The 27,268-nt window shown below is 35.6% G+C and overlaps 1 protein-coding gene across 4 annotated transcripts in view; it reads right to left on the bottom strand.

The window, feature by feature from the left end:
* Positions 1 to 576: 576 nt before the first annotated feature.
* The window catches only part of LOC148951236 (protein phosphatase 1 regulatory subunit 14B), an 88,184-nt gene continuing 61,492 nt past the window's right edge, over positions 577 to 27,268 (bottom strand). For all 4 annotated transcript variants that reach the window (XM_089090744.1, XM_089090747.1, XM_089090746.1 and 1 more), the window contains exons 4-5: positions 15,928 to 15,969; positions 577 to 879 (exon numbers count right to left, since the gene is read on the bottom strand). In XM_089090744.1, the coding sequence (XP_088946870.1) occupies positions 838 to 879; positions 15,928 to 15,969 (84 nt within the window). In that variant the 3' untranslated portion in view covers positions 577 to 837. The remainder of the gene's footprint in view (positions 880 to 15,927; positions 15,970 to 27,268) is intronic.

Here is a 27,268-nt window from a genome sequence, read left to right as displayed (position 1 = left end):
CTTTATTATTGCATTACACAGTTCAGGTTCGCCAAGCTAAAAAAAGAGAAAAAAACTGATGCACAAAAAAAAATTGATAAAATAGTATTTTGTTCAAATCATTGATTCAGTAAGGCACACTGAACTTGAAAAGTGCCAGAAAATCTTATTATTGCGATAGAATTAACATTTTATCAGATTTTCATGGAACATGTACATTTTCTACCAAACCAAAAAAAGAAAAAATGGAAAGAAAAACACTCCAGCAGGCAAAACTCCCTCTGAAACAAATCCTGCTAAAATATTTTAAGCCGAGGGTTAACATTTTTTAATTGTTGAGGGGCGGGGTTGGAGATTTTGGGTTAAATTGAAAATTTAAGTTGCTATATCCCTTATTTGTTTGGTTATCCCTCCTCCATATCATGCTGTGGCATTAATTGTTATTAAATAAATGAATAAAATATAAATAAATATAAAGTTAACTTCATTTGAAAAGACAGCTCAGATATAAAATAAAGGCTATTGCATTTACGTTCAACCTGCAGATCAACAAAACCAACTTTCTATTTATATCGTTCCCCAAAACTAACACTTGGGTTACTTCTTGAGCTAAAAAAAGAAATAAAAAAAAAACACGACAGAACTTCCTTGTAACTAGAACACTATTACACAGCCACAAACGAAAATTAATACTATTATACAACTACAAAAATGCATTAAAAGAAACCTGATCAGAAATAATCCATGATATACGCACACAATAAATCTATTTCATTTTTTACTCTCTTATCTTGGTATCAGCATACCCATCAAATGGCATCTGGGTTTATATTTTAGTTTTCAATCTCTTTAAACGCTTCAAAGAATTTTTGTCCTCTCTAGCAGTTCTTCGATGAATTTCTAAAAGAAAAATAGGAGAAAAAATTAAGATTATTTGGCAGTAATTACAATACATAAACAAATACAAATAGCTTTCAATTCAAAACTTAAAAATCAGGGCCAAATAGAACAAAATCAACATACAGAGTTGAGTCTTCAGCTTGCAGGCATTGCTTGTAGGTGTAAAGTTACCTTTAACTGCTACGATTTTTAGGCAAATAAAGGAATCAAGTTGTTCATTTTTATACCAAAACCTCCTTTTGCTAGTACTTTCATATTTTGCAGCACTGAATATGCAAGAAAGTGTCATCAGTATCGAATGATGTTGAAAAGAAAATGATGATCTGCAAAAGGAGCGCTCCCTGGTACAAATGATCATCTTAGATACTTGTTTTGCTTTATGGACAAGGGCGTCAAATAAAGGGGGAGGGGGATACCCCTCACCCTCATTTTTTTAAATAGCTTTTTTGTATTTTCACTGATTTTAACAAAAAAAACGTCCCTGTGCACCCCCCCCCCCCCCACACACACACTTTCGTGAACTGATACCACTTGTTATAAGGCGTATCAATCAATGAAAGATCAAATAAAGCTTAAAGCCAAATAAGGATGGTGAAAACGTACTAGTTGTCAGATATCACCTTTAGAAAACTATTACTGGCTCTTGATGATTTATTTTCAGCGATTTAAAATGCAGATGGTGCTCATGCATGAGAAGAACGAAAAACTCAGAAATGGCTCAGTAATATTGTTGATTTTAATCCTTTTAATATTGTTGATTTTCTACTACGAAAAATTCGCCAACATTTCATATTTTGGCTAGTTAATTTTTTCAGGTGCCAAAAGTTTGAACCCATTTTTTTTCGGCAGAGTAGGGTAAACAATCACTATTCAGCCTCCCGAATCTTTGATATTTAATCGAACAGGAAACATTGAGATGATAAAATATACGAACTATCAGTATCTAAAAAAATAGTTTGACTTTCTCACAACTCTTTTTTTTTAAACAATAACAACTTTAGCGTAAAGAGCGAGGCGTTGAGGAGGGCACAGCCCCTTTCATATACGGAATAATTTCTGTTCGTTTTAAGATTTAATGTCGCTCCTTACTTTCAGTTTAAAAAAACTTTTTTTTTTATTTAAAGGCTGCGAAAGCGGGGGGTTTGGGGGGTGGCAGCCCCCCAACTGTGCCTCCTATTCCCTGTACGTTTTAAGGGTCGACCTTGTAACTCAGCCTCTTTAACTCTTTAGAAAACGTAATTTTTTTCAAATAATTTAAAAAAGAAACTGAGTTTCTTTTTTAAAGTTTAAATTCAGTATATAAAAAATTTCCTCTGACAGTGAATTGAACCCGGGTATTCCCCCTGAAAGTCAGAGGTCTCGACCGCTGGACTAAAGAGACACAATTGTAATTGTTTTTTAGCAAGGTGAATCTATTTTTGAGGCAAGCAAATACCCACAAAACCTGATATTTGGTTTTTGGATAACAGAGAAGGAGTGCTCAGATTGAGCTGAAATTTTCATGGATACGCTCCCAGGCCCCAGGAAAGCTTATTCTCTGAATTTCAGCTCGATCAAACAACGTTAAAGGGGGTTGTGGTGGGAAAAATTAACATGGGCTATTATAGGAAAACGAGGTTTTTCGTAAATGTAAATTTGGGGGATAATTTTTTCGGTCTGAAAATATCAAAAGGCTCTAAGAGGTCAAATTCTGCTTCGAATGAGTCCTCATTCACCCGGATCCGTTGCCAACTGTGGCATGTAGGCGTGGATAAAAAGAAGAAAGAGAAATGAAGTTTAAGTGGCTATATTTGGTTTTTGGAAAACAGGGAAGGAGTGATCGGATTGGGCTGAGATTTTGAGGATAAGCTCCCGGGCCCTAGGAAAGCTTAACCTGACAATTTCAGCCCAATCGGACAACGTTAAAGGGGGGCTGTGGTGGGAGGGTCGAAACTTCCGGCCCAGTTTACCCCATGAAGATAAACTCGGAGGAGTATAAAATTTTGCAAGTTTCTTAGTTTGAGCTTGGGCTAAGGAATGCGATCACCGCCGTCTTTCTGCAACCTCTAGGATCTGAAATTACTCAACATTGCGGTGGGTCGCCTCTTTATAATGGCGAAAGTGTGCCTCCCTGATTATGTATTATCTGCAGTTTTTCATGTTCGAAAGTTCAATGTTTGCAGAAATATATAAAAACAACACAGTTTGGAAAAGAATGTCTTTCATTCTTTTCTTTGTGTCTTATAAGACATTTCGACATAATACCCACATTTTCCAACCAACGAAAAGCACAAAATGAACAAAGTAATTCGCTTGAAAAAAAACAAAACAACAACAACAACAAAATACGAGTAATGTGCCAGCTCCCCTCCCACCGCCTCAATTTTGATCAAACAGAGAACCTCGATAAAGGCTACAAAACAACTTTTCTTCACTCTTACCCTTGAGACTTTACTCTCATAAATATGACTACTTGTGATTTTATATAATCTGAAACTACATATCTTTAAATAGTAGGACTTAGCCAAGGCTTTGTCGTTCTATGGAACAAGGGTTCCCGACCGAAGGCGATCATACCTTTGGAAATGCAAGGAGGGATTTCTATACAAGTACCTGACACAACACATACAAAAAGTGGCGTTTCATTTAAAATCATATAGCCTATTCCAAATGGGGTGCAAAATCGCGTTATAAAATTTAAAGGGCTGCGACCCATGATAATTTTGAGGACCAGTGCTTTAAAGAATCCAAGTCTTAGCAATTGGGCGCTTCAAATTAGTTTCCATAAAAAATGAAGCACAAAGAACTTCCAGTTTCTCTCCATCAATCTCCAATTAAGATTTAAAAGCAATAAACAAATCAATTTCGGTACTTGTGTATTATCCCAAACACACTCAAGAAGTTAAGTTAGGTTAGTCATAATGAAATATACGAAAATATGATGAAAATATAAGATTTTAGTAACAAAATTATGGAAACTGCAAAAAGGAATTATGGAAAGCAGGTCGCCTAGAACGAATTATATTAAATACCTAGCCTAACCACCTTTATATATTAAATATTTAATTAAAATATACCTGCATCATAGTTTTTCTCACTAAAACTAACCCGATTATAACCGATTGCAGACAGACAAACCGGTTTTTCTTAGATTAAACAGAGCAAACTTCTTGAGTGTGGTCGGGATAATACACAAGTGCCTTAATTTCTTTCAAATGGTAAGCATACAAATTAATTGTGAATTTAATTTCACAAAAAGATACAACAAAATAAGTAGCCTACAAGGTGCTATGAGCTCCAGAGGCCAATGCTTGTCCGAGGAGCCCATGAAGGGGCCAGGGGAGAAACTTCAGAATTTTTACCCCCCCCCCCCTTCATAAAGAAAAATAGAAAAGACGAATAGAAAAAAATTACCAGAAACGAATCTGTCCGAAACGATTCACTTGTTTGCAGGAAACTTATAGGCTAGTTTTATTTTTAAGTAAATTTTTGCCGTTTTTTAAGGGGTCTTTAGAACCGGCTCAAATTAAACAAAACTTTTTCTATCTTGGATATTTTGTAGTCAATTATAATCTGAAATCGAGCAACAATAAAATAAAATTTTTAGATGAAAGTAAAGAGCAGAATTGAAAATTAAGACGAAGGAAGACAATCACCTCTCAGCCTTTGCAACATATAGTTTTGGAAAAATCGCAAATAAATTATATCTATATTTATATAATTGTGCAGAATTAACGCTTCAAAGAAATTAAGAAACCAACGCATAAAAAAAAAGTTGTAGTACCGAAAAAGTCATTAGAAAGAGCCCTGCAGGTTTAACAGACTGATTTATAAGGCTATTCAATAGTCTCCCACCAGCATTGGCACATAAAAAACTTCAAAATAAGATTTAAACATTGAGAAGTTTCCACAAATCTCAAGCAGAAAAAAAACCGTATAGAAGCCAAAGTCATTAAGCAGTAAACAAGTACAATTTAGTACTATCAAACAGTTCGTAGTAACGAACTGTAAGTAAGGAGCGACCCGGCTCAATGGTAACCGAAACTCTAAAAAACGGAATTTTGATACCAATAGATACATCAAAAGAATCAGATTTTGCTTCTGATTTCAAATATATAAGTTTCATCAAGGTTAATTTTACCTATCAAAAGTTACGCGCCTGAGAAAATTTGGCTGATTTTCGAAAAAAGGGGGAAAGACCCCCTAAAAGTTATTGAACCTTAATGAAAATCACACCATTATATTCAGTTTTTTTTTTCCAGGGGTGATCGTATCGACCCAGCGGTCCTAGAATATCGTGGGAGGGCTCATTGGAACAGAAATTAAAAGTTCTAGTGCCCTTTTTAAGTACAAAAAAATGGAGGGCAACTAGGCCTCCTCTCACGTTCATTTTTTTCCCAAAGTCACCCAATCAAAATTTTGATAAAGCCATTTTGTTCACCATGTTCAATAATATTATAATTATGTCTTTTAGGATGACTTAATCCCTCGAAACCCCCAGGGGGAGGGCTGAAAGTTATGAAGTTTACCCAATGTTAACATATAGTAGACCTATTAGTTATTGGGAAGTATACAGAAGTTTTCAGGGGGAATTTTTTCTGGTAGTGGGGGGCGGGGGTGGGTCGAGGGTTATATGGGAGGATCTTTCCATGAAGGAAGTTTTCATGGGGGAAGGGATTTTACTATGAAGAGGGCGCCGGATTTCCCATCTTTATTTAAAAAAAAATCAGAAATTAAATATAAAAAAACAAGTTTTTCAACTGAAAGTAAGGAGCAACATTAAAACTTGAAACGAATAAAAAAATATTAGCTATATGATTGGGTTCACCTTCTAGTCAATGCCTCGCTCTTTAAGCCAAAGATTTTTTAGTACTTTCATAAGAGCTATTTATTCTAATATACGGCCTTTGTGATTAAGGGGTCATTTTTATAAATTTGGAACAAAATTCGAAGTTTAGATTAAAGAGCAAGGTATTGACTAGGGGGCAAACCCCCTAATATATGTATTAAAAATATATGAATATACAAGTTCATTACGTAAGTTAATTCGTAAGTTACTTATATTTAGTACTTACGAAAACGTTCGTAAATAAAATTCAACAACTTTTAAGAGAGTCAATTAACCTAATGAAAGTGCAACTAGTACAAAAATTTCAGATTAATTGTTCAAGCATTTTCAGTCAAAATAAGAACCTGAATTAATTATAAAACGTTCACAAATGAAATAAAAAAAACAAGTTTTTTTTTACTGAAAGTAAGATAAGAAGTTAAAACTTAAATCGAACAGAAATTATTCCGTATATGAAAGGGGCTGTCCCCTCCTCAAAGCCTCTCTCTTTACGCTAAAGTTTGACTTTCTCACAACTCACTTTTTTTAAACAATAAAATTTTGTTTTAATTGCAAATTTTTTTAATTAACTTTAACGAAATTCCCACCATCAGATTCAGCTTATCAACGAACATTATTAAAGAAGCTTCAAACTCCTATCTGCAAAAATGTGGAATTTTGCATTTTTAATTAACTTTAACGAAAATTATACCATCACATTCAGCTTATCAGAGAACCCTATTAAAGAAGTTTCACGCTCCTATCTGCAAAAAGGTGGAAATTTGCATTTTTTACTCGAAGCGGTGCGTGCCATCCAAAGAAAGGAGGGCAACTAGGCTCCCTCCCAAGCTCATTATTTTCTCAAAGTCACCCACTTAAAGTTTTGAGATGGCAATTTTGTTCAGCATAGTCACAATCTAATAAATATGTTTTTTAGGATCACTTAATGCCCTACAGTTCCCAGGGGAAGTGCTGCAAGATATGAACTTTGCCCATTGCTTACATATTGTATTGGTTATTGGGAAGTATACAGACATTTTCAGGAAGGATTTTTTCTGGTGGGGGGGGGGGGGGGCCGGGCGGCGGGTGGTACTTGGGAGAATCTTTGCGTGGAGGATATTTTTTTGGTGTAAGGGACATTTCTATGAAGGGTGTGCTGGATTTCCAAGCATTATTTAAAAAACGAACAGAAATTAAATAAAAAAAAAAACCAAGTTTTTTCAACTGAAAGTAAGAAGCAACATTAGAACTTAAAACGAACAGAGATTATTATGTTTATGAGGGGGTTCTCCCCCAAGTCAATACCTCGCTCGTTACGCTACAGTTTTTTTTAGTGCTTTCAAAAGAGCTATCTATTCTAATTAAACGGCCTTTGTGTTTCAGGGGTTTGTGAATTAATTTTTTGTTAAACTTTTAACGTAAAGAGCGTGGTATTGACTAAGGGGAGAACTCCCTCATATACGTAATAACATATACGTAATAAAAAAAAAAAAAAAAAGCGACACGGCTCAATAGTAGGCTAATCGAAACTTTTAAAAACGGAATTTTGATGTCAATAAATGTATCAAAAGAATGGGCTTATAATGCTGGTTCTAAATATATAAATTTTATTAAGTTTAGTATTACTCATCAAAGGCTACGAGCCTGAGAAAATTTACCTAATTTTTTAAAGAAGGAGGAAACATCCCCTAAAGTGAAAGAATTTTAATGAAAATTCTTATTCAGCGTATCACAAAACCCTAGTACATAGGCTTCAAGCTCATTTCTGCAAAAATCTGCAACTATATCGGCAACGTATTTTTTGCCAGAAGAAAAATATACGAATATAGAAGTTCGTTATGTAAGTTAATTTGTAAATTTCGTCAGAACCAAATTTCGAGACAGCCATTTAGTAAAAGAAGAGTAAAATTTTTATGCAAATTTTGTTTACTTATTCAATGACGGTGTGCCAAAATCAAAGCTGCATTAACTAAAAAACGATCAGAAATTAGATAAAAAAATTAGTTTTTTAAACTGAAAGTAAGGAGCGACATTAAAACTTAAAACGAACAGAAATTATTCCGTATATGAAAGGGGCTGTCCCTCCTCAACGCGTCGCTCTTTACGCTAAAGTTTGACTCTGTCTCACAACTTTATTTTTTAAAACAATAAAAAACTTTAGCGTAAAGAGCGAGGCGTTGAGGAGGGGACAGCCCCTTTCATATACGGAATAATTTCTGTTCGTTTTAAGTTTTAATGTCGCTCCTTATTTCAGTTTAAAAAACTTGTTTTTTTTATTTAATTGAAATCAAGCGCTAATAAACCATTAGATAAAGTCCTGAATTGCATTTTTTGTATAGTAAATGTGGGTTCTATCTGTGATGGGCATTTCTGAAGTTTATGAGTAGTCCTAGTATTACTGAGACAGCTTTATTTTGGATTTGTCTAAAACAAATATCATATAGATATGAGTTCAAATCCGAAAAGAGAACAATCCATTGTTCGGGTTTATTTCGAAGAGATCGTAGCATATTAATCGAATTAATATCTTATAAAAACTTCACAAGGGGGCTCTTTCTCCAGCGTGAAAATATCTGAAGTATTTTATACTTTACTTTATGAAAATCTTATAACCGTCTTGTTTTCAGTAAAGTACTGTTTTGCACGATCCTCTAAATTTATGAATAGTTTATTTGCACTGATTTCACAGCTAATTGTTGGATAAGCTGAGAAGCAATATTTTTTTTCGGGTTAAGTTTCAACTTCGATCTTTGCTTTCATCAGAAAAACTTTTTTTGCTAAAATACGAAGTGTCATGTCTAAAATCACGTAACCCAAAAGAGATTTGTGTTTTTAAATATTCATAATCATTTCAAAATGATTATCGTGTAATCAGGAAAGGTTAAACTTCATTATGTTTTGCATACCATGAAAAATAACAAAAACTTGCGGCAATCTAATAGGCCAGATGTGTGAAAAACTACCCAAGCAAAGTGAAAAACATTGAATTCCATTCAAATATTTGCTTCCAATACGAAAAACCGTTGGCTCATTTCATGACTCACAAAACTTCAGTGTCAATGACATGCGCATACGCACTGAGTAAAATACAAACCTTACTCTCCAATATACCCGTTTTTTGATAATCGAACTAATGATGCCCAGTTTATTCCATTTTTACGGATTTATCCATAGGTCGACGGAATGTCAGTCCCCTATACAGAAAAAAGAAACTTGCATAACTTACGGAAACTGTACAAAATACGAAAAAAACTACGGGAGACTAGAGAATTTTTTGAAATATTCAAAAATATTTTTTATTTTTTCTGAATTAAAGAGCTGGTCAGGCATAGCTGAAACCTGCACTGATTGGGTAAATCGACCCGTAAATCTTTGCTGAGTGAAGGTAGAAAAAGATTCTAGTTATTAGCGGAGATTTGGGAAAACTCAACGGATTTGACATCAGCACTATCAATCATAGGCAGCATAGCGCTGCCAAAGTAAAGAGTAAAATGGCTGCCATGTATTATTCATTTTTTTTCTCCAGACCCCTTCGAATGGAAGGGGTGGTTGTAGAAACTTCGGAGGGAGCTCATTCGATTGGAAACTAAAAGTTCTAGAGCCTTATTTAAGAGTCAAATGGGATTAAAGGGCAACCAACCCCCCATGACCTTTTTACTACCTGCTCCCCTGTCCAAACATGCGATCAAAATTTTGAGATATCAATTTTGTTTAAAATAGTCGAAGGGTTCAACAAATATGCCTTCGGAGATGACACGACCAACAAAGCAGTAGATTATACAAGTTGCCCATTATTTACAACCAAGTTTTATGATGGAAAAGGGGTATGTTTGATCGTGGGTGTCCGAAACTTTAGCTCAAAGTTTCAGCGTTCTCTGGGTCATTAAGATCATACGATATTTTGTAGGGAGTAGTGGGGGGAGGGGGGCAACGAGCCCATATAGCTTTTTGTTGCTGAAAAAAACGGATCACTCGCTTTGCCAAGATTCCGAAAGTTTCCCAAGAATATACTCTGGAAACGTAACGCTTACCTGAGTAAATAAAAAAACTCTGTACACCTAAATTTTGAAAGCGTCAACAATACCTTGGGCTTAAGGGATCGAGGGCAAGGAAAATTCAAATTTAGTGATGGGGAAAAGTGAAGGGCTAAGAAATTTTGTTCAAAAATTCAGACAAAAGTAACATTTTTACTGGTAGTGGTGAAGTTCTAATGGCCTTTTTAAGGATCGAGTGGGACTGAATGGCATCCAGATTTCAACCTAAGCCCTTTTTAGATACCCTTTCCCCCTGCTGCCCCTAGAAATGTGATACAATCTTTGATATTGTCATTTTATTCCAAATAATAAAGCCATTCAATAAATACGCCATAGGCAATTTATGACCCACACAACCCCTGGGGCAACATAGGGTTTATTTTGGTAATGGCTTTTAGGATAGTTGAAACTCTCACGGAGTCTTGGGGAGAGGGTCAAGTAGACCCCCGAGAGAGACTGTACAAATCTGAGTCATCGAAAAAAAAATATCTACAAGATCTCGAGAACGGCTTAGCGTTTGAAGTTAAAATTTAAAGGTACTCTTACAAACAGTAACAGAAAAATATAGTACAAATCGGTATTTACACAGTATTAAAATGATGGGGGCCAGGATGGCTTCAGCCCTATAGAAGGTGAATAATTGTGAAGATTTCAATCCAACTGAGTAACGTTTCGTCCTCTTATTCCTTAAAAACTCTTTAGCAAAACATTATTTAAATTTGTAGCAGAAAGTTATTGTTATGGTATTCTTCGAGTTTGCTTAAGATGTCATGACTTCAACAACAACACAAAAAAAAGGTATCTTCAATGCTAATCGAGGTTTACAAATGAGAGTCGTGCTATTTTCTCCCTTCCCTCCCTCTGAAAACCGAACTTGTGTTCAAAAAACTTGTGGAAAGTTTTTATTAAAAAGCCCGTTAGTTATCTATAAGTGTTGTAGGAACATGTATTTTCAATGTTTACATAATTCTTTGTAATGATAATACGGCTACTGATTAATTATGTAAATTCTAAAAAAAGCTGAAACAATAGATTTTCTTTTGTTTGTAAGGCTAATAAAACAATCGTGATTACAGAAAATAAACCAGTCTTAAAATCTCAGGATCTTTATGCCACAAAATAGCTGACGATTTTCTATTTATGTTGCGTGAAAACGCAACAACAACAAAAACTATTGATCTTTGACAAAAGGTGATCTTTAACTATTTTTTCAAGGTTGATTCTTTTTAAGCCGTTTTTCCGCCATCGAAACAAAAACAATTACCTAACATTATTTAGAATTTCTCAATCAAATCGAATTTTTGTTGGAGAATTTGAAGCGCAATATTAAAAACCAGACAATAAGGCTAAACAGGATGACTAGTTTCTATGCTTTTAATATTGAAAGAGAATTCATGACTGCTAATATTTCCGACATTTAGCAAATTATTTTGCTGGTATCTTGCAGAAAGTAATTTAAAAAAACAGTTTTTTAAACTTAAATAAGGAGCAATTAAAAGTTAAAACGAAAACATATTATTCTGTATATGAGGGGGGCTTCACCCTTGCCCCTTCCTCAACAATCGTTCTTTCCGCTAAAGTCTTGAAGTTCTTTAAAAATACTTCTCATTCAAAATCAACGTCCCTTGTATTTGAGTAGTTTTCGGCACTCTTGCATTATGCGGGCCTTTCTAAAAAGTCAAGTTTGGTTAATGCTAATGAAATAAAATAAAATAGGATGAATATATACAAGTTTAGAAACAAATTTGGGCTATATATTTGCACATTAGGGGGCAAAGCATAGCATATATTAAATACGTAACCTAACCTAGATACCCCCCATAAACCCCCAAAAAACACAGTTTAATATCGTATACACAATGAAAAGCACGCTATCATTGCCTAGTCCATAGAGGTAAACATGGCAAAAATGGGTTTTATCATTGCCTACTTTATAGTAGTTAACCCGAGAGGCCCGCATAATGCAAGAGTACCTAGCTTTCCTAAAGAATCGGGACAAAATGTCAAAAGCGAGGGTTGAAGAAGGGGCAGCCCCCTTCATATACAGAATACTCTCTTTTCGTTTTAAGTTTTGATGTTGCTCCTTAGTTTCTGCTGAAACATCTTAGTAAAATTTAATTTCTGACCATGTTTTAAATCATGCCAGAAAATCCCGTTCCTTCCTCCCCAATGTAACACTTCTTCTGGAAAATTTCCTCAAAACTTTTCTCCCCACGAAAAATCACCCACCCCTGCGAAAAAATAACCCGAAAATTTTCATATATTTCCCAATAACAAATACTGTATTACAAGAACAAGCTGTGAGCCCTTTCTCCAGGGACTATGGAGGGTTATGTCATCATCAAAAGCATAGTTATTGGTCCTTTTAACTATGCTGAACGAAACGTATATAATAAAATTTTGATCGGATGTCTTTGAGGAAAATATTTGCGTGGGAGGGGGCTAGTTGCCCCCCAATCTTGTTGGTGGTCGCTTAAAAAGGGTAATAGAATTTTTGATTCAGTTATATCTCAGGAATAAGCTTAGAGCATTGAGTTGTAACTTTGAGTACATGTTGAGGGAAATGTTGAACCAAGCAATAGGTACTATCTACTATATGCATACTACTACTACTATTGCTACTACTAATACTACAATTAAGGCTAAGGGTAATAAGAAGAATTCTCCATGAAACGTTGCGGGGGGGGGGGCAAATTAAATTAAAACGAGCTATGTGTATGCAGGCTGTCAAAACGGCGTAACAGAGATATCTCAGGGACGGCTTTGAGTATTAGGTTGAAACTTTCAGAGCATGTTGAGGGGGGTATTGAACTAATAGAAATGTACTATTGTATGTGCATACTACTACTATTACAAAGGCTAATAGTTTTAAGGAAAAAGTTTGAGGGGCTTTTGAAGGAGATTTTGGATTACATTAAAACACACTCCGTCAATGCAAGCTATCCAAAGAACGTATCAGCAATATCTCAGAAATTAGGGCATGAAGAGGGGATATTGAAGTAAACCAAAAAGACAGAATGTGAATACAATTATTGGTACTACTATAATTACTACCACTATTACTAGTCCCAATCCTCCTACTATTACTTCTACTGCCACGTCTACAATACTACTATTTATAATGCTAAGGATATTAAGTAAAACTTTCAGGAAAAGGTGAGGGTGATGTTGAGCTAAATCAAAACACACGAAGCGCATACAGGTAATGAAAATAGCACATCAGAAATGTCTAAGGATATATATTGTGCATTAAAGTGAAGCTTTCAGGGTATTTTGTTGGGAATGCTGAACTGAATCAAAACACAATCTGTAAATGTGGATTATCAAAGGGTGTGTTAACAATATACCAGGAAAAAGAAAACCCTAGTGTATTAAGCTAAAACTATCAGGGCTACTAGCATTACTACCGCTTTTGCTACTATTTCCACTACACCTACTACGGCGACTATTACTGCTACTATTGAACGAAATGAAAACAGGTTAAGTGCACCCAGGTTGTCAAAACAGCATAGGCGGGATGTCATAGGACTGGAATAGGCTATTAAGCAGAAACTTTCAGAGACAGTTTAATTTGCTTTAAAACTAAATCAAAAGGCACTATGTACATGCTGGTTGTCAATAAAGACGTACCAGCAATATCTCAAGAACGGCTGAGGGTATTAATTTGAAAATTTCAGGGCTACTACTATTACTACATCTGCTACTGCTATTGTACTAAATCAAAAGGGTTGAAAAGAACATCAAGGTTGTCAAAATAGCATAGATACAATGTCTTAAGAACTGAATAGGGTATTAAGTTTTATTTTTCAGGGAAAGTTGAGATGTAAAAATAATTCAAATGATATTATGTGTATCCAGATGGTCAAAAGGGCGTATATGCAATATCACAGTAACAACTAGGGGTGATATGTTGGAACCCCAAAGATCATGCAGGTTATTAACCCAAATATTTGAATGTTTTTCACATTATCAACCCAAAGCACAATAGGACGACTTTTGTTAAAAATTGTTACAAAACTTCATCCAACATGTGAATTGTAAGCCAAAATCTGGATTTTTATAGAGAAACCAAAGATTTAAAATGTCCTACTATTAGGCAATTAAAAAGACTATGCCAATTAAAAACAAACACAAAAAAACGTTTTCCAAAAAAGAAGTTTTACAAGAAAAGTAAAGAGCTACATTAAACCAAAGACGAGCAAAAATAAAGTAAACTAATTTTTTGGGCGTCAAACTAGCATAAAACACCATCAATAAACAAATGAAATAAAAAACAAACAGAAATTAAAACAAAACAACCAAGTGAAATTCAAAAAGAGCAAAAACAAAGAGGAGTAGTACTAATACCCCTCCCCCTTGCCTTCTAAAGACCAGAATATAATCTGCACTTTATTAGAAACAAAATACATTTTAGATGTTTTATTATTTTTTAACTTTAATAAACACAAAATTATTAATTTTACTATAGTAGAAATAAAACACATAACTTGACATAAGGATTGTTTTCAGTAAAGTGCATATTATTTTCTGGTCTTTAAAAGGCACAGGGGGTGTCAGCCCTACTACTCTTAATTTCTGTTCGTTTTAAGTTTGACTTGGTCATTTATTGTAGTCTTTGTTCGTCATGGGTTTCATTTATTTGATGATGGTAGTTATACTAGTTTGACGCCTGAAAAATTATTTGACTGTACTTTTGCTCATCTTTAGTTTAATGTAGCTCTTTGCTATTCTTTTAAAGACTTTTTTTGTGGAAAAACTTTTTTTTAAATTGATAATTATAAAAAAAATCAATAAAGTATAGGCCTAAGCTCCAAAATAAAACGCTACTCCTACACAATTTCTTACAATTATTTTCTTTTTAATTTTTTGCTTAAAAAATTCTGCTTGATTGATCCTTATTCACAAAGTCTATGCAACAATACAATTTTCAATGAAAAATTAAGTATAATTAAACTGTCAGATTAACATTATTCACGCTGATCAAGCTTTACAAATATTAAATAAAAAAACGAGTTTTTTCAACTGAAAGTAAGGAACAACATTAAAACTTAAAACGAACAAAAATTATTACGTATATGACGGGCATAACCCCCCCCCCCATCAACACCATGCTCTTTACGCTAAAGTTTTTTAGCACTTTTAAAAAAGCTTCTTATTTTTCTAATTAAACGACCCTTTTGTTTCAGGAGTCGTTCTTTCAGAAATGGGATAAAATTCAAACTTTAGCCTAAAGAGCGAGGTGTTGAGGAGGGGGCAATTCTCTTCATATGCGTAATAATTTCTGTTCGTTTTAAGTTTTATTGTTGCTCCTTCCTTTCAGTTGGAATAAACTTGTTTTTTTATTTAATTTATGATCGTTTTTCAAATAATGCCAGAAAATCTGGTCTCACTTCCATGGAGAAATCTCCCCATCCCCACTGAAATATCCTCTAAGCAATTTGATCCCGGTAAAAATTTACCCCGGACAATTACCCTTAACCACTCCACGCGTAAAATTGAGACGGAAAAGAGAAAGCAAGACATACCAATATTTTTGGTCACTTAAAACGGGCACTAGAACTTTTAATTTGCGTTCGAATGAGGCCTTTCACGATATTCTAGGACCACTGGTTGGATATGATCACCCCTGGAAAAAAATCAATAAACTTGCATCCGTGATCTTTCTTCTGGCAAGAAATACAAAATTCCACATTTTTACAGATAGGAGCTTGAACCTCTACAGTAGGATTTCTAATATGCTGAGTTTGATGGTGTGATTTTCATTAAAATTCTATGGCTTTTACGGGGTGTTTCCACCTTTTTTTCAAAAATCAGGCAAATTTCCTCAGACTCGTAGCCTTTAATAGTTAAGACTAAACTTAATGAAACTGATACATTTGAAATCATTATAATAAGCCGATTCTTTTTACATATCTATTGGTATCAAAATCGCGTTTTTAGAGTTTCGGTTACTAATGAGCCGGGTCGCTCCTTACAGTTCGCGATTGTTTGATTCTACAGAATAAGCATTTTGCTCAGAAAATGAACACTTTTTTAAATCTGAAATCATCTCATAATCGTCTGAAATCATAATCATATTTTGAGATTTTTTAAATTTTTTTTCCACCGAGAAACAACATTTTTTTAAACAATAGATACGTAACACTTAAAAGTAACCTAACAAAAAAAAGATACTACTTTCTGATCATAACTAGATATAAGACTTACCGAAACTGCTTCTGGTGTTTTTTTGGCATCTGACAACAGGTCCTACAAAATAGAGAAAAAAAGAGAGTACTAAAGAGTTGTTTGTATAAATAGTGAAAAATTGAGAAAAAAAGGAAAGAGTTGCTTGTATAAAGAAAATAAGGATCATGGCCAACAAACAAAAGAAAAAAAGCCTAAATCAAAAAGGAAATTCTCAAAATTAGTTTTAATTTCTACGAGATACTCAGTTTCTGTAGATAATTCGAAATAGAATCTTTGCCGGACCATCGCTAGTTGTCTTTATTTTGTTTAAAATCAAATTTGAAATTTCTTGCCAAGTGTAGGCGAAAAATGAAACTTATGACGAGCATAAATCAACTTGAATAAGATACCGAACTTAAAAGAAAAGAAATTAATTTGAATGAAGCAATGAAATCTAGAACAGACAGAAATTACGATAAATTTTTTTTTTTTTTTCAAAACGAACATGCAGTGTTGCCAGATTGGGCTAGTTTCCGCCAATTGGGCTAGTAAAATTTCATTTTTGCGGGTAAGATTCCCAAAAACCCGCAACGCGGGTTTTTGGGCTAAAAAACCTTTCATTTTGCTATTTTTGGGCTATATTTACAAAACATGTTTTTTAATTTCGAAATCGACCGAGACACGATGCAAAAGCCAGCGGTCATCATGTCATGTCTGTAGTTGTCATGTAGATTGTCTGTGGCGGAACTGCCGAGCTCCAACGCTCCAACAACTTTCAAAGAAGAACGGAAAGAAAAGACCAGTGAGTAGTGTGTGACTCATTCTCTAGCCAAGAAAGTGATAAATCTTGGACCAAGGGGAGAGGTAGAAAAACTTTTTTTTTCCTTTATTGATAGGTAAATTGTACTGACCTGCTGTCCGAGTTGCTGTGTCTGTTATGAGCCAAGATTCTGAAGTAACTTAGCTTAGATAAGATAACCATAGTTAAACCATTAGATAACCATTAGATAAACCATAGATAACCATTCTCCAAAGAGAGTACTCAAACGTAACCTCTGCCATTGTCCAGCCCGTCTGACACCAGTAGGGGCCACTAAATTTTGTTGGTACAGGAAGAGGACAGGGTAAATTTGGAATATAGGACCATAATGAGATAGCTAGGAAATAAACATACCATTCGATTCAGAATTCAATCCTCTATCCGAATATAACAATAAATTCCGGCGGAAATTGATTCTAGAAATTTTGAAAATTCTGGAATTTCCAGATTCTGGGATTGGAAAAACCTAGTTTCGGTTTAGTTTTCGGCTCACTCGGTATTCGAGGTCTAGGCCACCCCACCTACAACCCCATGGCCCGCCCCCGAATCCCATCGTATCCCCGAAAAGCTTGATTTGTAGAATCTAAGGGATGAGTTTCCGCCGGAAATGATTGCTATATTTGGACACAGCATTGAATTTTGAGTCGAATGGTATGTTTATTTTTTAGCTATCTCATTATGGTCCTATATTCCAAATTAACCGAGGACAGATACCGTGAATCTTATTTGCACTATATCTTCCCAAGGCTGGACCAGAAGTGTAAAATTTTTACACAGCTGAAAATATCTGGTCTGCTTTACCTGCTGTGTGAAAATTATTAATTTCTGGTCAAGCATGAAGGAGATATGGAGCAGATAAGATTCACGGTATCTCTCTTCTCCCTATACCATACTATATTGTACACACAGAAGGACATGTTTATCTGGACTGTGAGCAGAGCATCGTTCGACTGAAAACCATATAGGCTACCTGACCTTAGTTTTTCAGCATTTGCTTAGAGAAGGAACCAGACAATATTCAGAGTAAATCAGTAAACAGAGGAAAGGCTCAGCTAGACACTAATGTACCAGTATTGAGTTTCTACAGAATTTTTTTAAGATTCATAATAGCAAAATGGACATTGCAAAACTTGTGTTTTGATGGTTGCTTGTTGCTTTTATGTTACCTTACTTCTGCTTAACTCCAGCATCTGGTAAAATAGGAAAAGAGGTTTTAAAGATAAATTAAAGTTTTTTTGTTGATTGCTTCAGTTTGGATTCCTCAATTTCCTTCCCTTTAAATGAGCCGAACAGCTCGTAGCTTGAAATACTTGATGGTTATGGTTACACGAAAGTAGCATAGGGTAAAGGAGCTGGTAGTCGGCCCGGTCAGAGTAGTCTGAAATTAAAAAAAAAGAAATTTTATTAAAAATTTGTAAAACCACATCGTGAGTTGTTTTTTTTTTATTACATAAAATAATCAGTGGTTCGGGCACAAAATTAAAAAAAAAATAAAAAAAATATATTATAAAAATATTTTGTTATAATATTTTTTCTTTTTTTCTGTAGTGATAATATGACCTGGCCGTCTAACAGCTCCGTTACCCTAATGGCTATACAAAAACTATATAATTCCTCTTTATGGCTTACTAAAAATCAGAGTGAAATGGTTAATGGTTATAAAGAACCCTCATACTAAAAATGGGTGACAATTTGTTTATTTTGGTGTAATTGCCAATTTTTTAATAATAATTGCCAACTTGCTAGCTGGTTAGATTGACAATGATGTTGATGGGGTATGTTTTGGATTATCAGACAATATGCCAAATTAAATTATACTTCATGTAAAACTATAACTGTCAGAAGCTTAATATTCTTGAGTGCATGGGACAATCAGAAAAATTCAGTTGATGCAAATCCCCAGTTAGCTTGATGTGCTTGCTAATTAATAATTTCAGGACTTTCTAGCCAAAACTAAGCTTTAAATGAAAGGGTAAAACCTATTCCTGTTTCATTTAAGACTTTTCTGCAGCAGATAGACACAAAAAAGTTGTTCATGCTTTTCCAGCAGTTTGCTTTAGATGGTTAGAACAAGCAGGTGGTTAAAACATCCCTTTTTTCAGATTGTCGCCATGGGAAAATGGGCGAAGTATGCCAAAACATATAATGAAAGGTGGGAGAATGAATTTCCTTGGGTCAAGCAATGCCCAACTGATGAGTCAAAAGCATACTGTACGGCGTGCAGAAAAGAAATTAGGGCTCATCATAATGACCTGTCAGTGCATGCTAGCTCTCAAAAACATAAACTGAAGTCAATGCAACAGGTCCCGTCAAAAGGTTGCAAGACACTTGATGGCCATGTGACAGTTTTAAGTGACAAAGTGAAGAAACACGAGCTTGCCATTGCCTGTCACATTGCTTGCCACTCATCTGTTAGAACGGTAGACCACCTAGGAGAACTGATTAATGTCATTATATCTTCAACTGCTACTTCTGCTGCCAAACCAACATATCGACTTAGACTACATCGTACGAAATGCAGTGCTTTGATTGTGCATGTGATTGCACCTAGTCTACTAGAAGAAATAGTGCAAGATTGTAATAACAAGTATTCTTTGATATTGGATGAGTCTACAGATGTTGGAACGCACAAATACATGGCTGTATGTATTAGATTCTTTTGCAATAGAAGGAAGAAAATAGTGACACGTTTCCTAGGACTTGTCGAGATTCAAAGTGCTACAGCTGAGAACCTTTATAATGGACTGAAGGACTTCATTGAAAACAAAATTAAATTGAAGCTGGAGAATATTACAGGACTAGGAACTGATGGTGCCAGTAATATGGTTGGACAGAACTGCTCTTTGTTTACTAAACTAAGGGAGCATAATCCTGATCTAGTTTTGATCAAATGCATTTGCCATTCGTTGCACTTGTGCATGTCAGCAGCAGCTAAAGTTTTGCCAACAAACATAGAGTTTTTGCTAAGAGAGACTTATAACTGGTTCAGCAATAGCCCTCTCAGACGGGAGGCTTATCGTCAAATATACTCCTTGATCAATAGTACGGGAAAAGAGCCAAAGAAGATTTTGCAGCTCAGTGGCACTCGTTGGCTCGCCAGAGAGGCTGCCATTGATATGATTCTTGAGCAGTGGCTTGAGTTGAAGACTCACTTCAAAAGGGCAGCGCAGACTGAGCGATGTTTTACTGCGAACACGCTTTCGATGATTTACGAGGATGATGTGAACTATTTCTTTTTGACATTTCTGCTTCCTATTACAAAAGAATTCACCAGAATGATCCTCTTATTTCAGCAGACTTCTGTCGACCCAGCCAAGTTGTTCAAAGATTTTGAATCATTTGTTTCTACATTATTCCGTCGTGTAGTGAGAGGGGCCGAAAAACTGACTACCGCTCAGTTGCTAGAAATAGAAATGATAGAAGAAAACTTTTTAGATGTTACACTGGCTGATCTTGGAACCAATTTCCGTCGAATGTTGATAAACTCGAAAGTTCCAGATGAACAAAAGAGTGAACTTAGAAAAAGATGCTATGACTTTCTGAAGAAATTGTGTGAAGAGGTGAAGAAAAGAGTCCCTTCACACATGAAATTGCTTTCAACTGTGGTTTTGTTATCACCAGAGCACTGTCTGAGTCAGACTCGTTGCAGTTTTGATAACCTACCTTTGTCTCTTCTTGTGCCAGTGCCAGATAAAAACTTGCGGAAAGTGGAACTAATAGAAGATCAGTGGAGAAGACTGCTGTCTATCGACTGGACACTGGTGGTTGAGAAAAGTGAATCTCTCAATTCTGAACAATTTTGGGTCGCTGTGTACAATTACACAAATGCAGGGGGAGAATATTGTTTTAGAGAACTCGCCGCCTCTGTACTCAATATTTTGGCACTACCAGTGTCGAACGCGTTTGTTGAACGGGTTTTTAGTATAATGAACTGCGTTAAGACAAAAGTTAGGAATAGAATGGGCCTGAAGCTGCTTTCGGCGATATTATTGATTAGAGGGTGCCTTCATGGGGATGAAAAATGTTGTCAAAATTTCATCCCTTCGAAAGCAATGTTTCAAAGGTTCGACAGCTCTATGTATAAGTGCGAAAAAAGTAATGCTGAAACTGAAGATGAAGACATCGCGGTTTTTGAACTGTTAGATGAGTTTTTTGAGGAGTGATAACCCACAGTTGTGTATTTTTTCTGTGGTGCATTTGTTGCTGGATAATATTTTGCTTCTAATTATTTAGACTAAGGGCGTATTTTTAGCTATCATCGGACTCGCGTTAATGATTACGGCTGGACTTCCACCAACTGTCTTCAGTGCAAAAGAATAGAGCCTCATGGCTAGAATAGAGCCTCATGTATTGGATTTCTTTGTATTTCGTAAGTTTTAACCCAGAATAACAATACAACTTTCTGTAATTGTGGTTTCAGTCTGATTTTCTTTTATCCTAGGTTTTAAAATATCTGATAAGGATTGAATGCCTAACAATACATAATAATTAAGTATATACGCTCCATGGATTAAATGGGTTGATAGAGTGAAGTTGAAACTTAAAACGAACAAAGTTATTACCCCTCTACTTGTGCCGTCATAGATTTACTAGCGCTTTACTGAAAGCAAAAAAAAATGGAAGAAAGGTTTTTCTCTCACTGCTAGAAAAAAACATCCACTTAGTGGGCTGTACGTATTATCGATTATCGCCTCTGAGCCTCTGGAGCATATTTATCCGGTAAATTCGCCAGTGATATGCTAAAAGCTTGGAACAAAACAGTGCAGATGTGAATTTTCTGTTTGTTACTAGGTATTCTTTTAAGCTCACATAACATTGTTTTTCAATGATATCATGGTATGTATAAAATAAACCAAGTGTCTAAAGAATACATTGCCTTTTTGTTTTCAGGGAAGCACTTGTCAATTTTACGACGTCATACGTAGAAGATTTGTTATTTTTGTTCGCTCACAGAGCTCTTTTTTGCTTTTGACCTATCCTTAAGTTTAGGTTATCTGATATGCCAATTGTATCTCTCCTCGTTTTACCCATAACAGCGCTATAATAGGGTTATAATAGCGTTCGCTATTTTTGGGCTACTTTGGGCTAATGATTGCTCCTCTTTGGGCTATACGTTATGCCAAAAACCTGGCAACACTGCCAACATGAGTTAAAACAAAGAAGTGCGCGGCCGTCACCCCGTAAACTGCGGTTTTACTGAAGACCTATTATATCGCTTAAATTGAACTTTTAAAGTCTTTTTAACAAACTGAAATTTAACTTATTGTCAAAATATCTATCCTGATGCATTTTCCTGATATCCAAAACTTTTTAAAACTTGATAAGCATTTTGATTTTTTAATTATCATTTTGTTTGAAATAAAACTTTAGCCCGAACACAAATAAAACTTTAGCCCGAAACGGGGCTGAGTGTGGGGCATCAGCCCATGATTATTTGTTGCAACTTCTGTTTGTTTTAGACTGATTTTGAACTCAGTATATTGTTTCAAATATCATCAATCAATGTTTCTGCAATTCATTTTTTATGCAATCAAAAGTATTATACATTTAGAACAAAAATATATTTTTGAAGATTAAAACAATAATAAAAATCAGTCAGGAGGGCTGCAGACTTCCTGAACTGCCAGTTCTTTCCTCTAATTTTTAAGTTTTATCTCAACGCTTCAACCATTAATACTCAATCGCGAGAGTCGTGTAATGAGAAATTCACCTTTTTTTTATTATCACTACTCACAAAAATGATAGGGATCTCTATTAGTTAATTTGCATGAATCAGCTAAATGTTGATTCGGATGTTTTGAAAGGCAATCGGCAAATAAACAACCATTTGTCCATATTTGTTGCATTCTAAAATGCTCTCGTGAAAACGCTAGTCAATTGAAGCATATATAGCGTGTTGTTGAGGGGGAGGTAGACCCCTCATGTATAGTAAATTCTTCCGGCCAACCATCTAGGGCTAAATGAAAAGCAGGTCGTCCGCGGTTGGAGTGGGAGGATGTCGTAAACAAAGATTTAAGGGAAATGGGAACTTCCTGGTATGGTGTAAAGAGGGAGGCCTAATAGCTTAGGATGGAGAAGGAGTGTGCGTAGCTGTATTGGCCTCAGGCGGATTGGTGCTGCTGTGAGTTGTTGGTAGTAGTAGTAGTTATGCTACCCCGGGTAGAGGTTTTGAGCCCCTTCACCTTGAAAAACGAGAGCGCCACAGTGAGTTCCGAGTTTACTCACAAACCCTCTTCAGGTTAGTAGAACTAGAAGGCTACTGTTACATTTTAGAGATGCTTAATTGGCTTATTCCAAAACTCCTACGTGCTTTTTGTAAATTCGTCTTAATAACGGCATCGTAAAGTACCACAAGGCACCAAAAGTGGCACTTCTTTGTGCCATTTCTGGAGATGAATGGCGGGGAAGAATAAAAAGTACATCGTTATATTTTCCATGGACAAAAATCTTTAAATGGAGGTTTACATCTCCCCCTCCCAGCACTACGATGCAGGTATACTTTAATTAAATATAATATCTAATATATAGAGGTGGTTAGGTTAGATATTTAACATAATGCGTTCTGAGTAGCCTTTTCCTTAATTAGTTTCCACAATTTTGTTAATAAAGTATTATATTTTCATCATGTTTTGGTATATTTTATAATGATTAACCTAACTTCACTTCTTAAGTATTCTCAGGATATTTAACAAGTACCTAATATGATTATAATCATCAGGTCGTCGAAAATATTGAAGTAAAAGAAGTAAAAATAACGAAAATATTTTTTTATGAGAAGTTTAAAATTGCTCGAACCATTGCGGCGGTAAAATTGCCTAAATAACAGTACGAATTTCTGTATATTATATTAATTATGCCTTTAAATTCTTGTAATGTCTTTAAGTTTTCTGGAATCTCTACATATTTTGTATAGACAATATTTCATAATCCATTGCATTCTTTATCTGCAACTCCTCAAAGACGCCGATGATTCTATACTCCTTCCACTCTTTATTTGACAAAATTACACATTTTCTGTATGGAAAAGTACCAAAAGGTGAAAGGTAAAACCTATATTTAATGTCAACCTAAAAAACTTCGTCGTGAAAGTTAGACAAAGATCATGATTGCAGCGATAGCTACAACCTAATAAAGAGCGAACCACGGGCCATAGTAACCGAAATTTTCAAAAAACAATTAAAAAAAATAAACTCTCTAGTGAGAAGAATTGCAATTTAACAACATATTCAAGAATGGTAAATACTATTTCGGTTAACCTCAATGGTAAATGTTTATTGCAAAAACAAATTTATAAGGATTTTAAAAAAGAGCCCGAACGCCCTCAAAATAGCATCGGATCGGAATGAGAAGTGTACCATCGGGATCACCACTTCTGAAAAACTTCGGAAGAAGATTTACGGCCCCTCCCCGTCTTGAACAACAAAGAATAATCACTTTATATGCATGGGTAGCACAAATACGTCTTATTTTCCCCCTAGCAGGATCGTATCAAACCATTTATAGTAGAATACTGTGAGAGGGTTCGTTGGAGCGGAAATAGCCATATCTAATGCCGTTGTTAAGTAACAAAAGAGATCAGGCCACAGCAAAGTGGCATTCTCTGCCATTTTGTGCCTAAAATCAAAACTTTTGCCGAAAGAGGGTCAAGATGCCGGGATTGCAAATTCTAATATCGCCAATCGATTTGTCATGGTCTATAACCCCTGACTGAGAGTTTTCAGCTCCCAAGGGGAAGGTGTCATAACATCTAACCGTCAGGACCACTAACGTCAGGACATCGATAAAATCTGTCATAACATCGACAAAATATCTGTCACAACCACTAACCGTCAAAACATTGACATTCATATCATCGACACGTCCGCTTATCGACAGTCAAAATCGCTACCAGTCAGAACGTCGACGATCATAACATCGACACATCATAACAATCTAAAAAAAAATTCATAACGAAAATCCGTCAAAACCACTAACCGTCAGAACGTCGACAGTCATAACATCGACACGTAATAACATCTAAAAATTTTTCATAACATCTAAAATTTTAAAACTTTAGTTTTTTGGGGTCTATGGGGGGGGAAGGGACCTAGTTTAGGTTACGTATTTAATATATGCTACGCTTTACCCCCCCCCCCCTGATGTGCAAATGTATAGCCGAAATTTTTTTCTAAACTATTATATACTTATTACTATTATATCAACTTTAACCGTCAGAACCTTGACAGTCACAACATCTAATTTTTTTTTAGATGTTATGACGTGTCGATGTTGTGACTGTCGACGTTCTGACGGATTTTCCTTAACAACGAAATGATTTTTAGTGCTTGTGGCGGTTGTTCGAAATGGTAGCACCCCGCTCCCGAGCTAGACAATTGCGGAAACGAAGCTCTTTTTTGCTATAGCCTGTTACCATCAATTTAAGATTTTAAACCCCTGAAGAGTGAAAGCCTTGAACTTAATTAGACAGTGAGTGAAAATAGTTGACTAAACCAGTGCTTTTGTTGAATTTAGAGGGGATATCAAACAGTTCGTGGTATTGAACTGCAGTGAACAAACACCTGTATGTTAACATTATTATATAATTAGTTAGGTTTGCATGCGTCTCCTCGTTTGGTTCTAAATCTGCTCTGCTAAGGCTAGCTGGCTACCGCATGATCGCAAGATGCTTAAATTTTTTGGTGCCATTTCGGGAGAGAGAAGGGTGAGAATCACAAGACGGTTAGCGTTGTGATCACCATGGTCGAAAACCCTAGGCTAAAGGTTGATAATCCACCCTATTGTATACTCTCCTCCCATCTCCTTAAATAAGTGGAAAATAAAAGACGAACTTTGAAAATAAACTACCTAATGAAAAAATGTCATTTATTTATTTTCATTTTCATGAAAATAATCGAACGTGTGCAAACCCGGACTATTCATTTACGTAACGAAGCTTCACATTCTTGCGCGAAAGTTTAAAAGATGTAGAAGTAAAAATTATTTTTGATGCCCCATCTTAACAAATATTATGTTGACTTATTTCAGGGACAAGGAGCAACGCGGCTTAATAGTAACCGAATCTCTAAAAACGGAATTTTGAAATCAATAGATATATCAAAAGAATCGGCTTATTATTCTGATTCTAAATTTATAATATTCTTTAAGTTTAGTGTTAATCATTAAAAGATACGAGCCTGATAAAAATTTGCCTTATTTTCAAAAAAAGGGGGAAACATCCCCAAAATGTCAAGGAATCTTAAAGAAAATTTAAGTAAAGAACGATGTTAGATCAATGTATTATTTATTTTTCTTTTTTCTTCTTCTTTTTATTCTCCATACCCGGGCACTTCGTATCAAAGTTGTCGTAGAAACTTCGAAAAGGGCTTATTCGATTCGAAATTGGAGTGGCTAGTGCCCTTTTTAATAGTCGAAAGTGATTGGAGGGCAACTAGCCCCCCCCCCAAACCCATCATTCCCCCAAACACATCCAATCAAAATTTTGAGATAGCCATTTGGTTCATTGTAGTTGATTTCTAGATAAAAAGTATCTTTTTGAGGAGGTCACTCCCCCACAACCCTCGGGGCAAGGGTTTTAAGTTATGCCCTGGGGGCATATAAGTTTTTTATAAAAAGCGTTGTCGTAGAACTTCAAAAAAGGCTCATTCGATTGGAAATTCAAAGGGCTAGTGCCCTTTTTAATAGTCGAAAGTGATTGGAGGGCAACTAGCCCCCCCCCCCCGCCCATCATTCCCCCAAGAACATCCAATCAAAATTTTGAGATAGCCATTTTGTTCAGCGTAGTTTATTTCCATATAGAAAATATGTTTTTGAGGAGGACACTCCCCTACAACTCTCGGGGCAAGGGTTTTAAGTTATGCCCTGGGGGCATATAAGGTTTTTATAGAAGGCGTTGTCGTAGAAACTTCAAAAAAAGGATCATTCGATTGAAAATTCAAAGGGCTAGTGCCCTTTTTAATAGTCGAAAGTGATTGGAGGGCAACTAGCTCCCCCACGCCCATCATTCTCCCTAACATGTCCAATCAAAATTTTGAGATAGCCATTTTGTTCACCGTAGTTGATTTCCGGATAGAAAATATGTTTTTGAGGAGGACACTCTCCCAAAACCCTCGGGGCATGGGTTGTAAGTTATGCCCTGGGGGCATATAAGGTTTTTATAGAAGGCGTTGTCGCAGAAACTTCAAAAAAAAGCCACATTAAAGTGTAAATTCAAAGGGCTAGTGCCCTTTTAAATAGTTGAAAGTGATTGGACGGTAGCTAACCCCCGTTTCAGGCCCACATTTTCCCCAAACACATCCAATCAGAATTTTGAAATAGCCATTTTCTTCAACGTAGTTTTAAGTTCTGTCAAATAGGTCTTTGAGGATGACAACCCCCTCACAGCCTTCCGGACAAGGGTTGTAAGTTATGCATTGGGGGCATATGAGGTTTTTATAGAACGCGTTGTCGTAGAAACTTCAAAAAGGGCTCATTCGATTAGAAATTGAAATTGATTGTGCCCTTTTTAATAGTCGAAAGTAATTGGAAGGCAACTAGCCCCCCTACCACGCCCACCATTTCCCC

Source organism: Artemia sp. Qi Xiang Cuo, chromosome 6, assembly GCF_049724085.1.
Source record: "Artemia sp. Qi Xiang Cuo chromosome 6, ASM4972408v1, whole genome shotgun sequence".
Classification (NCBI taxonomy): Eukaryota; Metazoa; Arthropoda; class Branchiopoda; order Anostraca; family Artemiidae; genus Artemia; species Artemia sp. Qi Xiang Cuo.
The sequence above is the reverse complement of the archived record's forward strand: the minus strand, read 5'-3'. Positions and strand labels throughout refer to the sequence as shown.